This window comes from Corapipo altera, unplaced genomic scaffold, assembly GCF_003945725.1.
Source record: "Corapipo altera isolate COAL_440 unplaced genomic scaffold, ASM394572v1 68, whole genome shotgun sequence".
Classification (NCBI taxonomy): Eukaryota; Metazoa; Chordata; class Aves; order Passeriformes; family Pipridae; genus Corapipo; species Corapipo altera.
In genome coordinates, this window is record NW_020884919.1 from 5,045,769 (window position 1) to 5,058,304 (window position 12,536).

At 33.7% G+C, this 12,536-nt stretch overlaps 1 protein-coding gene across 1 annotated transcript in view; it reads left to right on the forward strand.

The window, feature by feature from the left end:
• The window catches only part of LRP1B (LDL receptor related protein 1B), a 672,863-nt gene that overhangs the window by 528,863 nt on the left and 131,464 nt on the right, over window positions 1–12,536 (forward strand). Inside the window, exons 40-42 of the mRNA XM_027656245.1 lie at window positions 811–1,000; window positions 2,411–2,615; window positions 12,155–12,347. Of these exons, the coding sequence (XP_027512046.1) occupies window positions 811–1,000; window positions 2,411–2,615; window positions 12,155–12,347 (588 nt within the window). The remainder of the gene's footprint in view (window positions 1–810; window positions 1,001–2,410; window positions 2,616–12,154; window positions 12,348–12,536) is intronic.

Sequence of the window (12,536 nt, forward strand, 5' to 3'; positions counted from 1 at the left end):
GTTTCTAACAAGATAATAAGTGAAGTTATCAGCATACATTTCTGTAGTAATTATAAGATAATGGTAGGAAATAATTGCTCCTATTCCTCACAGTCTGTCATTTTTGTATATTGGGACCAGATAGAGTTTATCTTTTCTGGACATTAAATGTATGGTCTAGTTTCTTATTAATATTTTCTTTTCTTTCTAGCTCACAGTTTTTCATGTTGAATGAAAGAGCGTGGTATTGTGGCTTATTAAAATAATATATTGATGTTTAGACCTTCAGAGTTGGTATTTCTTCTGCACTTTTCAGGTGTTTAACAAAAGCTCACACAGTTAATAACAATGGGACACTTTGATCCCTATTAATGTAATGTGTATCAGTGTCAGAAAATACACTGAAAGATTGTGCTAAATAATAAAAGTAACTAGTGAAAACATCCCAAGACTTGGTTTAAATGATATTTGAAGATGTGACTTAATTATTGCTGTCTTGAATAAATACTTGTTATTTCTAATATATCATCTGGGGACACTGTACTAAAAATTTAATTTAGTGATTGTTAGAATGGACCAGTGTATTACAGGGTGGTTAACAGGTGGTCTTACTCTCTAGCTTTCTTTTTTTATTTAAATTTATGAAAAAAAATTAAGATTTTGATTCCAATAAAAAAAAATTATCAGCAGAAACCATAAAAGAATTGACAGACTCGGGCTGAAACAGCTGAACTCTGCGAGTCTGCAGGATCAACTCTGAGAAGAAAAATAAAAACAAACATCTTCTTAGCAGGTGTTTGATTTGCTCTGTCTGTAACCATCTTCTTCCAGATGTTGGGTCAGTGGAGGGACTTGCTTATCACAGAGCTTGGGACACCCTGTACTGGACCAGTTCTACCACATCCTCCATCACGAGACACACCGTTGACCAGAGGCGTCGAGGGGCTTTCAACCGGGAAGCTGTAATAACCATGTCAGAGGATGATCATCCACACGTGCTGGCTCTGGATGAATGCCAAAAGTATGTATTTCATCTTTCTTACCAGATTTTAATTTCTGGCACTTCTTTATTTCACAGTCAGCTAATGCTGTGAAATACTAATACCTACGAAGGTTAAGTAGATTTCTTCGTTTAGGAAAAAAATTGTTAATATATTTTATAAATATATTGCAGAATTAAGGTACAACATTTTGTATGTTTTCTTGTTTCAAATAGTCATTACATTTTCATGGAATGTTGAAAAGTTCAAACTACTTTTCTTAAAAGTGAGCTAAATGCAAATTAATGAGTGGTTGTTTGAGTGATTTCATCAGAAATCTTATTGCTTAAATTAAAAAAACAGTAATTTAAGTATTTACAGAAAGGAACCTGAGTTTCTTGTGTGCAAATTATGGGCCCACATGTTTATCTCAGAAACTAGTGTAGTATAAAAGTATATAACAAGAGATGAACATTTACAGTACTTAAGGACAATATCCTGCAAAGAAGTCTTAGTTCCCTTTTGGCCACTCTGAGCAAGGCTGTGTTTCTTAGTAAGGGAGTAGGAAAGTTTATATTTCTACTCCTGTTAATAAATTCTTAAAAATTTGAGGTACTTTAATCTTCTCTGTTAATGTGGAAAAAAGGCAACCAACCTTTTCTGCTTCTTGTAGCTGTCTCCCCTTTGGCGAGGCTGGGCTCCATTAATTCTGTATTAAACCCCATTTTAAAATTGGTAGCTGAATTTACAAGGTTGCATGAGTAGTCAAGGTTATTTCCATGTGTGATTTCATGTCCTGTTTATGCAAATTAAGAATTTATACTGTATTTTAAAATATGTTTACCTGGATATCATAAATAAACCACCTAAATACTGATGGAGATTGTAATAAGAAAATGAGCAGGTTCTGATCAGTCTGTGAATTACATCCACAGCCCATTCCATAACATTTGTCCACCATTGTTAATCACAAGAGGCTGAATGAGCCTCCTGTAAAGCACATTAATGTGACTTTTTTCCCAAAGTCAACCTTCTGCATCCCAGTCCTTTGGTCTGTATCACATTTCTAAAATGGGAAAAGCTACAGGTTAATTTCTCTGTTAGAAATTACAAATATACACATTGGCAGAATTAAGTTTATATCACTCCACAGCTTCTATCTCTCTGTGATGGTTTATTAGCATACAGACATGATCAGAATTGAACAGATCTGTAAGAGGAAAAAAAACTGTACTTGTATACAAATTAATGAACTAGGAAACTGCTGTAATTTATAGGATATTGGCTATTAGATTTTCTTATTCACCACTGATTATCACAATTACTCCTAGATGACATTCAAAATTGTCTGTGAAAGCATATGTGTTTTTTTTTTCTGTTGCTCATTTCATAGAGAACTAAATTATAAAATGTATCTTATGGTTTTATTTGTTATTTTGATTTTAATACAGCTTAATGTTTTGGACTAACTGGAATGAGCAACTCCCAAGCATCATGAGATCTACCCTCTCAGGCAAAAATGCACAGGTTATCATTAGTACAGATATTCTGACACCAAATGGACTGACCATTGATCACAGGGCAGAGAAACTTTACTTTTCAGATGGCAGCTTGGGAAAAATTGAGAGGTGTGAATATGATGGATCACAAAGATATGTAAGTAAAACAAAAATACTGACTATACTAATTTTAAATCTTTTTTTTTTTGCATTTTTTAGCACTTTAAAGTGAAAATGTTACAGAAACATTATTAGTTGCCTAAGTTTCTCCCAGTATTAGTTGTATATTACATTTAAGACTTAGAACTTTATTGAACTACAAATAATGCTCTATTTGTTGAGAATTTCTTTTCTGTAATGCTTGAGTGTTACTGGACAATTTTTTTTTCTTTTCTAACTGTACATTTTCCTTTACTCTTTCATCATAATACTTTTGGTCCTTGAGTGCCCTATTAGTTTGAGCTCAAGTAGACCTTTTACCAGGAAGATGCTGAAGGCAGTTTGTCTGTGCTTGAGATTCTGTTGCGTGTTTAGTATTACTCTTCTCATATTTAATGAAATCTTCCTTTCAGGGATTTTGTACCTCCCAAAGTTCAGGATAAAATGAATGAAGGATGTGTTCTGGCTTGTATTCCATTCCTAGACATAAAAGTTAGTGTACATCATCTCACTTTGATATCTATTAACTTTGAAAATGTCCTTCATATGCAGTATAAAAGCTTAAGAAATATTTTTGCATCCTAAATGACAATACTATGTTTTTCTGCAATCTTATCCAGAAGTCTAAACACACTTTGTTTAGACAAAATTTTCTTATCAGAACAAAATAAGAGAGCCAAGCTTGTAACAGCATGTAGTTTTGCATAATTTCCTTTTTCCTTTTGCTCTCATTTGTATAAATTAACCACAACTCACTAATGTTTTCAGAAGCAGTAAATATATCAGAAACTGGACAAACCAAAGCTAGAAGGATCCTAAATTTTAAAGTCTTTGTTTATATATCTACTGTGAAAATTGATTAACTTTCTTGGTTAACAGAAAGAAGGCAGATTGGGGGTTTTCTTTGGAATTTTGTTCTGCATTTTCATTTGGGAGATAAAAACAGGATGTTTTTCTTAAATTCTGCTTCCATTCAACAGTTCTACTCAAATATATCCAGTCTTCTCTGTTATTATTCCTGACCATTTTGAATAATTATGTATTTGGAAAGTCCCTCAGTTTTCTGTCTGCCACATAAAAGTAATTTTCAGATGGTGTCTTGAGGGACTTGTCACCATCTTAAAATACAGATATAAGGAGTATATATAGGAATGAATATAGGGAGAGGAAATTACCCATTTTTTTCTGATACTTGTCAACTTTGTCAACTATTTCCTTTGTAGAACTTGGATCACAATTTGAAAGTTGTAATATATTACATTATCCTTCCCTTGATTTCCTGTCCTTTATTTCTATTTTGTTATCAGTTTTGAAGACTGACAGTAAATTAAAGGATTTTTTGGATGTTACTCCATCACATGTTTTAATCCACATTATTATAACTGTAAATGACAAACTGTCTTGAAGTCAGGTTCATTGGTCAATTAAAAATGTGTATTTAGAAGACACAAGCCACTTTTATCTCTTTGACAAGTAGGAAGTTGTGCTAATACTTCTTTGTGTGTGTGCCTGCAAGCTTATTTCTAATTCAGACACTTATTCTCGAGTTCCTGGAGCTTAAGGATGTACTGAAGTAGTTATATACATTTTGTTCTGGGGATTTGCTTTGCTTAAGTACATTGTCATCTCTATGTATGAAGTTATTTGTCTACATCACTACTATTTTTGTCACGTTTATGAGGGAAAAGAGAAAAACATCTCATTTAGATCACAAATAGTAAGTAATTTTTAAAGTAATGTCATCTTCTATGCTTTCTTCAGTAATTTTCTCTGAAAATAACTCTTCCTAGATTGGATATTCTCTTCTTCCTCTTCCAGCTTGAGAGGAATTCCTAAAGTATTTTCTTATGCTTTTTTTCAGTTAGAATTATTTTTTCCCATTTGTTTTGGCTGTATTTCTGCTTTTTGATGTATACCTCTGTCTTGTACTGCTGGTTCTTTTTTTCGTTTTGCAATCGCTTTTAGTTTTACTTTGCTGATCCTGTTTTACTTAAGGTTTTTATCAGTTAAGTACAAGGTAATTAGTAGATATTTAAATAGTTTACTTCATCTTTGCACAGGGTATAACAAAATAGGAGATGGGACACGATGCAACTTAGCTGCAGGAACCATTACTAAAATCCACTTTTTAATGAGACCTCTAGCTTTCAATTTGCATCAGCAAGACAAACTGTTTTCTCAACCACTGGACATTGAAACGCTCAATTTTCCTACTATATGACCTTTTGGGTTGACTTTCTGACATTTTAACTCTTCTTCCCAGTTAAATAAACAGGAAAGCTCCTGACAGCAAAAAACTGAGTCCATCATGATCTTCTGAAGGCTTCTTGGGAGGTCTGTTGTGTTACATATACAAGGATACGCTGCTGTTAATTGTCCTACACTGATACTTGTTTTGGGAGAATCAGCCAATTCTATTGCCAGAAACACTGATCTGAGTACTCATTTTTCCTGCAAATGAGGGTTGTCATACCAAAAAAACACCCAGCAGACTGTTAGTTCTTGCCTCACCAGCGGCACTTCAGCAGAGTTGCTGATCACCTTTGAGATGAATTCTTAGTGATACAAGTAATGCCAGAACCCAAGCTGGTAATTGCATTATTGATTTCATGAAATAATATTTCCAGGGCAGTTGTTTCACTTCTTTCATGTGCTATCCAGCCTGACAAGATCTCTGGTGTCTGTGACATTAGGAGAATACAAGTAATGACCATTTCACTGTTCTGGTGATCTGAGCTTCTTTAGGGTGTTTCAGCGTGGTCCTGCCATCAACCACCTGTCAAAAATAGTTTAAACAGATTACCCTTGTCCTCACTACCTCTGCTTCATTGCTCTCCAGTTTCAGTTAGGTTAACAAAGGTAGAACATGAAAGGCTAATGGTAATGTAATGAATTTTCTTCCAGACAGCAGCTTCTCTCTTCATTCCACTCACCACAATAATCTAGTACAATGAATGAGTAGAAAATCATTTAGCAGTATTGAATTGACTCTTTTAAGTGGATTGTAAGAGTTTATTGATTTTGTGTTGAGCTGATATGTTAATACTAGTATTAAAAAACTAGTAGTGGTTCCTGGAATACTCTTTCAATTTTTTGAAATTTCTTTGTAACTTTTTTTCCTTTTTATTACTTAAAATAAATAAAGGTTGTTGTGGGTTTTATGAAACATTTCTCATTCTACTCTGTCAGATCTCCCTGATTGAAAAGCAAAAGTGGCAATTATTTTTTTTCACAATCACTCCCCCATTTTCTTCCATTTTTGCTCCTGCCCTCAGTTGGATTTAATATTGTGGCCACAGCTGTTTTTAGCTGCTTAGTACTTTAATTATATCATTTTGTTCCTGAACACAGAGACTGAGCCAACAGCAAATAAAGCTGATTTCATGTTTTAGACTTATTTTTCCAATAAATTGTGAGCTACTTTGATTTTTTTTTTTCTTCTTCACAGTTTAGTGTTCTCTAACGTTTTACATGTGGAAAAACTAGAAAGGTAGTTAAACTCCTGTAAACGGATGTCTGCCTGGTTGTTTTCTAACATTCAAGTTGGAATGTTTTGATCTCAGTTATAGTTTTGTAGGCCTACAAGTGTGATTGTTAGAATCAGTAAGGGTTTAGAGGTGTTTCTGATAATTATAACCTTCATGTAATTGCAACCTGTCAGAAACAGAAACTTTCTGTTTCTAGAATATATTCTGGTTTTATTCAGTTGTATTTCTGTATTAAAGCAATTAAACAATTTCCATACTAGGTGTTCAATTTCTGTTATGTTCAGAAACATTTTACCAGATCTGCTCTTCAAAATACTAAATGCAGAAATGGAAGCTGTTTGTCTACACATTACTGAAATACTTGAGTTTATAATTGAAACTAAAATTACTTTTCAAGTATTATAGTTCTTTGTGGTAGAAATATTATTGAGGAAATCCAAGTAATTTTGGTCAGTTCTGGAAAGGTCTTCATGATGACATCAGTGTTACCTTGAGAAGTGGCTGAATAACTCGCTAAGGCAAGATAAAAGTGAGATCAACCAAGGTAGCTAGAACAAAGAGAAATCATGCAAAATGCTAGCAATTTTAAATGCAAAATGTCCAACTCCATTAAAATCAGAATAGTCTAAAAAGTCTTAAAAAAGATTTTCACCACGGTCTGAACATGAGCAGTTACAAAAAGATTCAGGTCCTGAATGTGATTTTGGGTTGAAGAATCACATTACTGTATTCTCTGTGTACTAATAAACAATCAGATGTGAAAACTAACCTGAAGGAAAATCGTGTCGACTAGAAGGCAGATATTTTGATAAACTTGGATGGTTGCCTGAAAAAAAAAATAAAATTGAACCTGCTTTCCATGTGGAAATCACTCAGTTTTTTCTGCTTCCCTGTGATTTTTTTACGTGGCATTAGAAACAGTAATAGCAGAGAAACAAGAAATGCCAATAAAAATTGATGTTGTTAACACATACACAATTTACAACCTAGACATTTAAGTTCACTGTGGCTTGCCTTTCCTATTTCCACATATTATAATAGTTAGGGGAGTAAGAGTTATGTTCTGGGCTTTTTAATCAATTCCTCTTTCTGGACTAGTATAGATATTCTTGGCAGTTAATGGTACTAGAAGTGAAGTGGATTATTTTAATGTTCTCTATCCAGTAATATAAATACAGTAGTTGTAGTGGGAATGTTCTGTTCTTGATCCCTTTCTCTTGCAAATATGAATAAAAATAGTATTTGTTTCTCAGCTTTTTAAATGTCCACATTTGCCTTTAACATTCATCTGAAGAAACCCCAAACCAATACAGTGAGTGAAATACCCACCCCTGTTCAGTGAGTTGTTTTTCTAGGGAGTTCACTCCATTGACATTGACGAGTTGCTTTCTTTTCAGGAGTTCTGTAAAGTATTGCTAAGCTCAAACCTAATGAAAGTTATTCCCTAGCCAGAGGCAATAAAATCCTCTAATCCCTGAGAGGTAGAGAGCTGGTTGACACAGATCCAGGACTTTTAGTTTGGGACTGTTTGCTGAAATACCTTGAATGTCCAGTGTTGATAGCCCAGTAGAAATTAACTTAAAGAAGGAATTAGTGAAAAGATAAAACTAATCTCTAAAGCTATGGAGAAAAAGATTATTTATAATACCTCAGGCTCCCAAAAAATTCTAGGAGATTGAACTAAATGTAATATTAGATGAAGTTTGTAATTTATGAGGTTGGAAATAAGTATTGTGGCAATAATATGTGTGTAGTTTCAAAGAACATGGTTAATACCGTGTAATTTCCAGAGCTGTGTACTTACCATTCCAAAGGAACAGAAAAGTACAGACCTGTTACAGTTGCTTAATCTGTCATTCAGCTGAACTGGAAATCAGGGAGCAGCTGGAACACTGCAAGTTTAGCACTGCAGTTTGGTCTTCAGTGCCTTAGATGTTCATTACCAGCATGGAGGAACAGAAATGAATTGCTGAAGAGGAAGCACTTCTGATTTTGTTTCATTTTTCTTGGGTAATTCTACAGAAAGAGGATCTTGTTGTTCTTGGTAAATGTGGTGTTCTAGTATGTCTTTTGTATCTTTTGCTGTGTGACTATTCAAGTTATTTAGAAGGCATTTTTGAAAGATAAAATAATTGAAACCAAAATCTATGCATTAAAGATATGGCAATGATGCAAATAGAATCTTCATTCAGACCAATCAACAAAAAGCATGATTATTTTTAGTAGTTTGTGGCAGTGATTGACACTGTTCTTCCACAAAGCCCAACATAAACCTACACTAAAAAATTCTTCTAATTTCTTTTGTGGTAACAAGAATCTTCAGTACCAAATTTCTTTCTTTTGTCTTTAACATCCACTACCACTTCTGGTTAACGTTTTTGTCCAATAACATCACGGTGTTGAAAGGGCAGAATTTGGACCCTCCAGATTGAGGCTTATAGATTTGTTTATCCAGCAAGATATAGCATTTTTGCTTTTTACTGAAGCAGTCACATCAATAGCAAGCAAAACAAGGAGTCTGATCTAAATGCATATCTCTTTTTTGGTGTCTTAATCAAATACATAAAAATTATGAATTAGATTATTTTATGTTTTACCCTGGCTGTGCAACTGATTTCCTTGTATTACAGTCTCATAATTTTTTTCGTAGATTCTCTTTTTATAATCTTTTAAGAACAGTATTCATAGCTTAATAATAAATATGCAATACTAGTTTACGGCTTTAATTTTAAACAATAAAATACATTAGATAATTTTGACTAATGTAGTGTTCTGTATAAGTCAGTTCTGTTAAAGTGAGCTTTCTGATATTGATGTAAAATGTTATTTATTTTTTAATTAATGGTATTGCTTTATTCTTGTAAAATAATTTTATAATGTAAGTGACTTTAAACTGTCATAATATTTTAACATTTTTAAGTGCAATTCTCTGTACTAGAATTACTTTGTTATGGACCTCTACAGAGGTTTGGGTATCTTTTGAAAAGTGAAGAGCCCTTAAGAACCATTTAGAAGCTTTGTTAGATAGTACTGCCCATTTATTAAACATTTTGAAAGAGAAATATTATCAATAAGCCATTCACTAGAGTTAAAATACTTAAAAGCAACTCATATTTCAAGCTGGTGTATTAACTTTATGCACTCGTCTTTAAAAAAACCCCAACGATATTTCTCTAAAAGTTGAGTGTAGTCATGAGAAGAATCATCATGAGTCTAGTTCTTACTGACAATCTAATAAGAGTTTTATATAAATCATCCAAATTACAATATTCTGGCAGAAATTCTTGTCTACCTGACATGTCTACCTGGCTGGCTCCCCCTCTTTTTCAATTTTTCTAGAGAAACTACCACACATATCTCAAAATAGAGCAGCTATATGTTAAAACAAAAGCTCTCTGGATAACTTAAAAAATAAAAAAATACAGTTAAAATTAAATTGTCTTCCAACTTCTGAATCCCCCTCATCCATCCCACCCCTCCTGTCTTCTCATCTCTTTAGAGGAATGAGAGAAAACTTTACATCTGTTACTCAGAACCTGAGGTATTCCACCTGCATGTTGGTATCATTTAGAATTAAAACATGTGATGTACTATTGGACATGTCTAATTCAGGTGGAAGGGGTGGTAGGGAGGTCTTGTTCAAGTTTTCTTAATTTTTTAAAATTGTACTTAGACTTAAAAAGTAAAAATAAAAATTGTTACAATTTTCAGCGTTATTCTATAAACCAGAACGTTTAGGATTTTAAAAGGGCTGTAAAGTTTTGACCAAAACCTCATAGAAATATGAACTCCTTATTTTGGATGCTGGAATAAAACCAGTGTCCTTGGATAGGGATGTGGCATAGTGGAGGAGAGGAAATGCTATGAGCACTAGTGAACAAATGTTTTGGACGTTTGTTTTTGTGACACTTCATTTGGATCTCAGCTCTCCCAAGGTTGAACAGCAGTGATCAGTCTGTAATGAATTTACATTGTGTTGTTATTATGATCTGAGAAAAATTATGACAGTGCTACTGAGCACAGAAAACTGAACAGGGTAGTGCCTTCTTTAGCACTGATTCTGACAACAAAACTCTTCCAACTGGGAAAGTTTCACATTTTCATGGAGAAAAAATATGGGGTTGCAAACTCTTCCTGGCTGGGTTTCATACAGATCTTTCAGAAACACATGATTTTTATTTTTTTTCATGGAATGTCTGAATATGAATAGCATAGGATTTTAAGAGTGTATTATGAAAAGTGTCTTACAGTAAATGTGCACAATTACAGAAGAAATCGTTTGCCATTAATACGTTCCCATTTATCTTTTAATGCTTTTAATTTTGGAAAAAGGTTGGTTAGAGAAAAGTTATCGTCTTGGGCTATTTATCAGTAAGAAAAATCTTTCCTGGAAAAAAGGGTTTTCTAGTCAAACGTTCTTTAAAATATGCAGAAATATATGATGTGCATAGTAATGTAGAATTTGTGAAAATTATCCGATTAATATAAGTAATTTTGATATTCTGTCTGTATAAGTGAGTTCAAGCATGACCAGGAATGCTCCTGTGCACTGGACTAGAAATATCTATGTTGGCAAATCGTTGTAATGCTCTGGGCGGTGAACTTGGCATAGGTGTGAACAAAATGCCCCTGGAGCATTTCTTGGTATTGAATCCTGCAGAGTTAGGGCACCTTCTTAATCTCCAAGGCATAGCTGTAGCAGCAAAAATGGTGGCTTTTATTTCACAGAATTAAATTTGGATGTCCTGTTTATTAGGTGTATTTTTTTTATCTGAAGAGAAAGACTTCCTCCCCCTGCAATTACTTATTTAATTATTGAGTATGGGATTGACCATTGCTACTTCTGCCTCATTACAGCATGTTTAAGATAGCACCCACTTTCAAGTAGGCTGAGCAGTGAGCAGAGCACCAGCCCCTGGGCAGGTGTGCAGTCAGCAGGAATAGCTCAGATTCATCACATGTGCTGGGCTCATGGAGATTTCCATGAAATCTCATTGTTTTTATAAAGGTCCTTTAGGAAAGGAGATAAAGGACACAAAGCAGACGGAAAACCATGGTGATCTAAGTAGAGATCTGGGTTGAGAATTGATGCTTTAAAAAGAGTGATTTCTATTGTGTTGTTAAAAGATGTTATTTTTCTGGTTTTACCCCAATTTCACTATGCTAAGTCGTACATAGACATGTATTCATACTTTATGAATATACATGAGTTACTATTTTTTTCCAGAAAAACCTGGAAGAATACAATTTGATAAAAATATTAAGAGTATTATTTATCTCCATTAGCTAATGGAGAAGTATTAACCCCCTTCCAAATAACTTTTTTCAGCTGAAAGTAAATTTTCATTTAGAAAACTGATTAAAAATGTCATATTCTTCAGAATAGAAACTGTACATGTGAAATTTTTAATTCTGATACATGAAAAGAAAGAACATATATGAAAATATTTTATAACAGCTGTGATTTAGACTGAGATCAAATTAACTGCATTTGTGCAGTTTTCTTTCAAACCTTACTATATAATGAAGTACAATTCATGTTTTCTGTCAAGGTTTTAAACTGATTAATTCTATGGTGAGATTTTTTTTTTTTTTTTCAAGTGGAAAACACAAAACATTTATTGTCTTGGGTTCAAGTTTCTAACGTGATCATATAGTGACTGCTCTTCAGATCTGAAACATGCTTCTCACTTTGATTCATAAAAACTCCTAATTTTTAGACTTTCAACCATGTTGAAAGAACCTCTTGTTCTCTTTTCTGTTCAAACTATTAAGCAGGTAGTGTGTTGAGTAGGTATCTTTACAGACAGCTTTAGATAAACTGTGATTTTTTTAATTAAGGAACAGATGCCTGGTTTTCTGCTTGCAACATCCTTGTAACACACTTTAAGTGCTGTTATCCCATTTTTCCAGGTTCTGTAAGTATAGAAGTATTAAGTGTTTTGTCTAAAACTATAAAGTGATGTGAGTCCCCGTTTGCACTTTAAAAGCTTCTTAATCAGCGACAACAATTATTCTCATGTTTCTCTTCTGTGCTTATGTATTTTAGGTAATTGTGAAGTCTGGACCAGGCACATTTCTCAGCCTGGCTGTGTATGATGAATACATCTTCTGGTCAGATGGGGTGAGGAGAGCTATCCTGCGTTCCAGTAAATACACAGGAGGAGACACAAAAGTTCTTCGTTCTGATATCCCTCATCAGCCAATGGGCATTATTGCTGTTGCCAATGACACCAACAGTTGTAAGTTGCAAAGCAAGATACACTGTTTTCTGAATTCCAGAACCATTCGTATCAGATATTTTATTTAGTTTTAACGGAGTTAAAACATTTCATGGTGTTTCAGAAATTCTTGTTGTAGTAGCTGTTAACTTAGGATAGGGTATAACCTCTTTCCAAGCAAATAAATATTGTTGAATGACCATTTTCTGC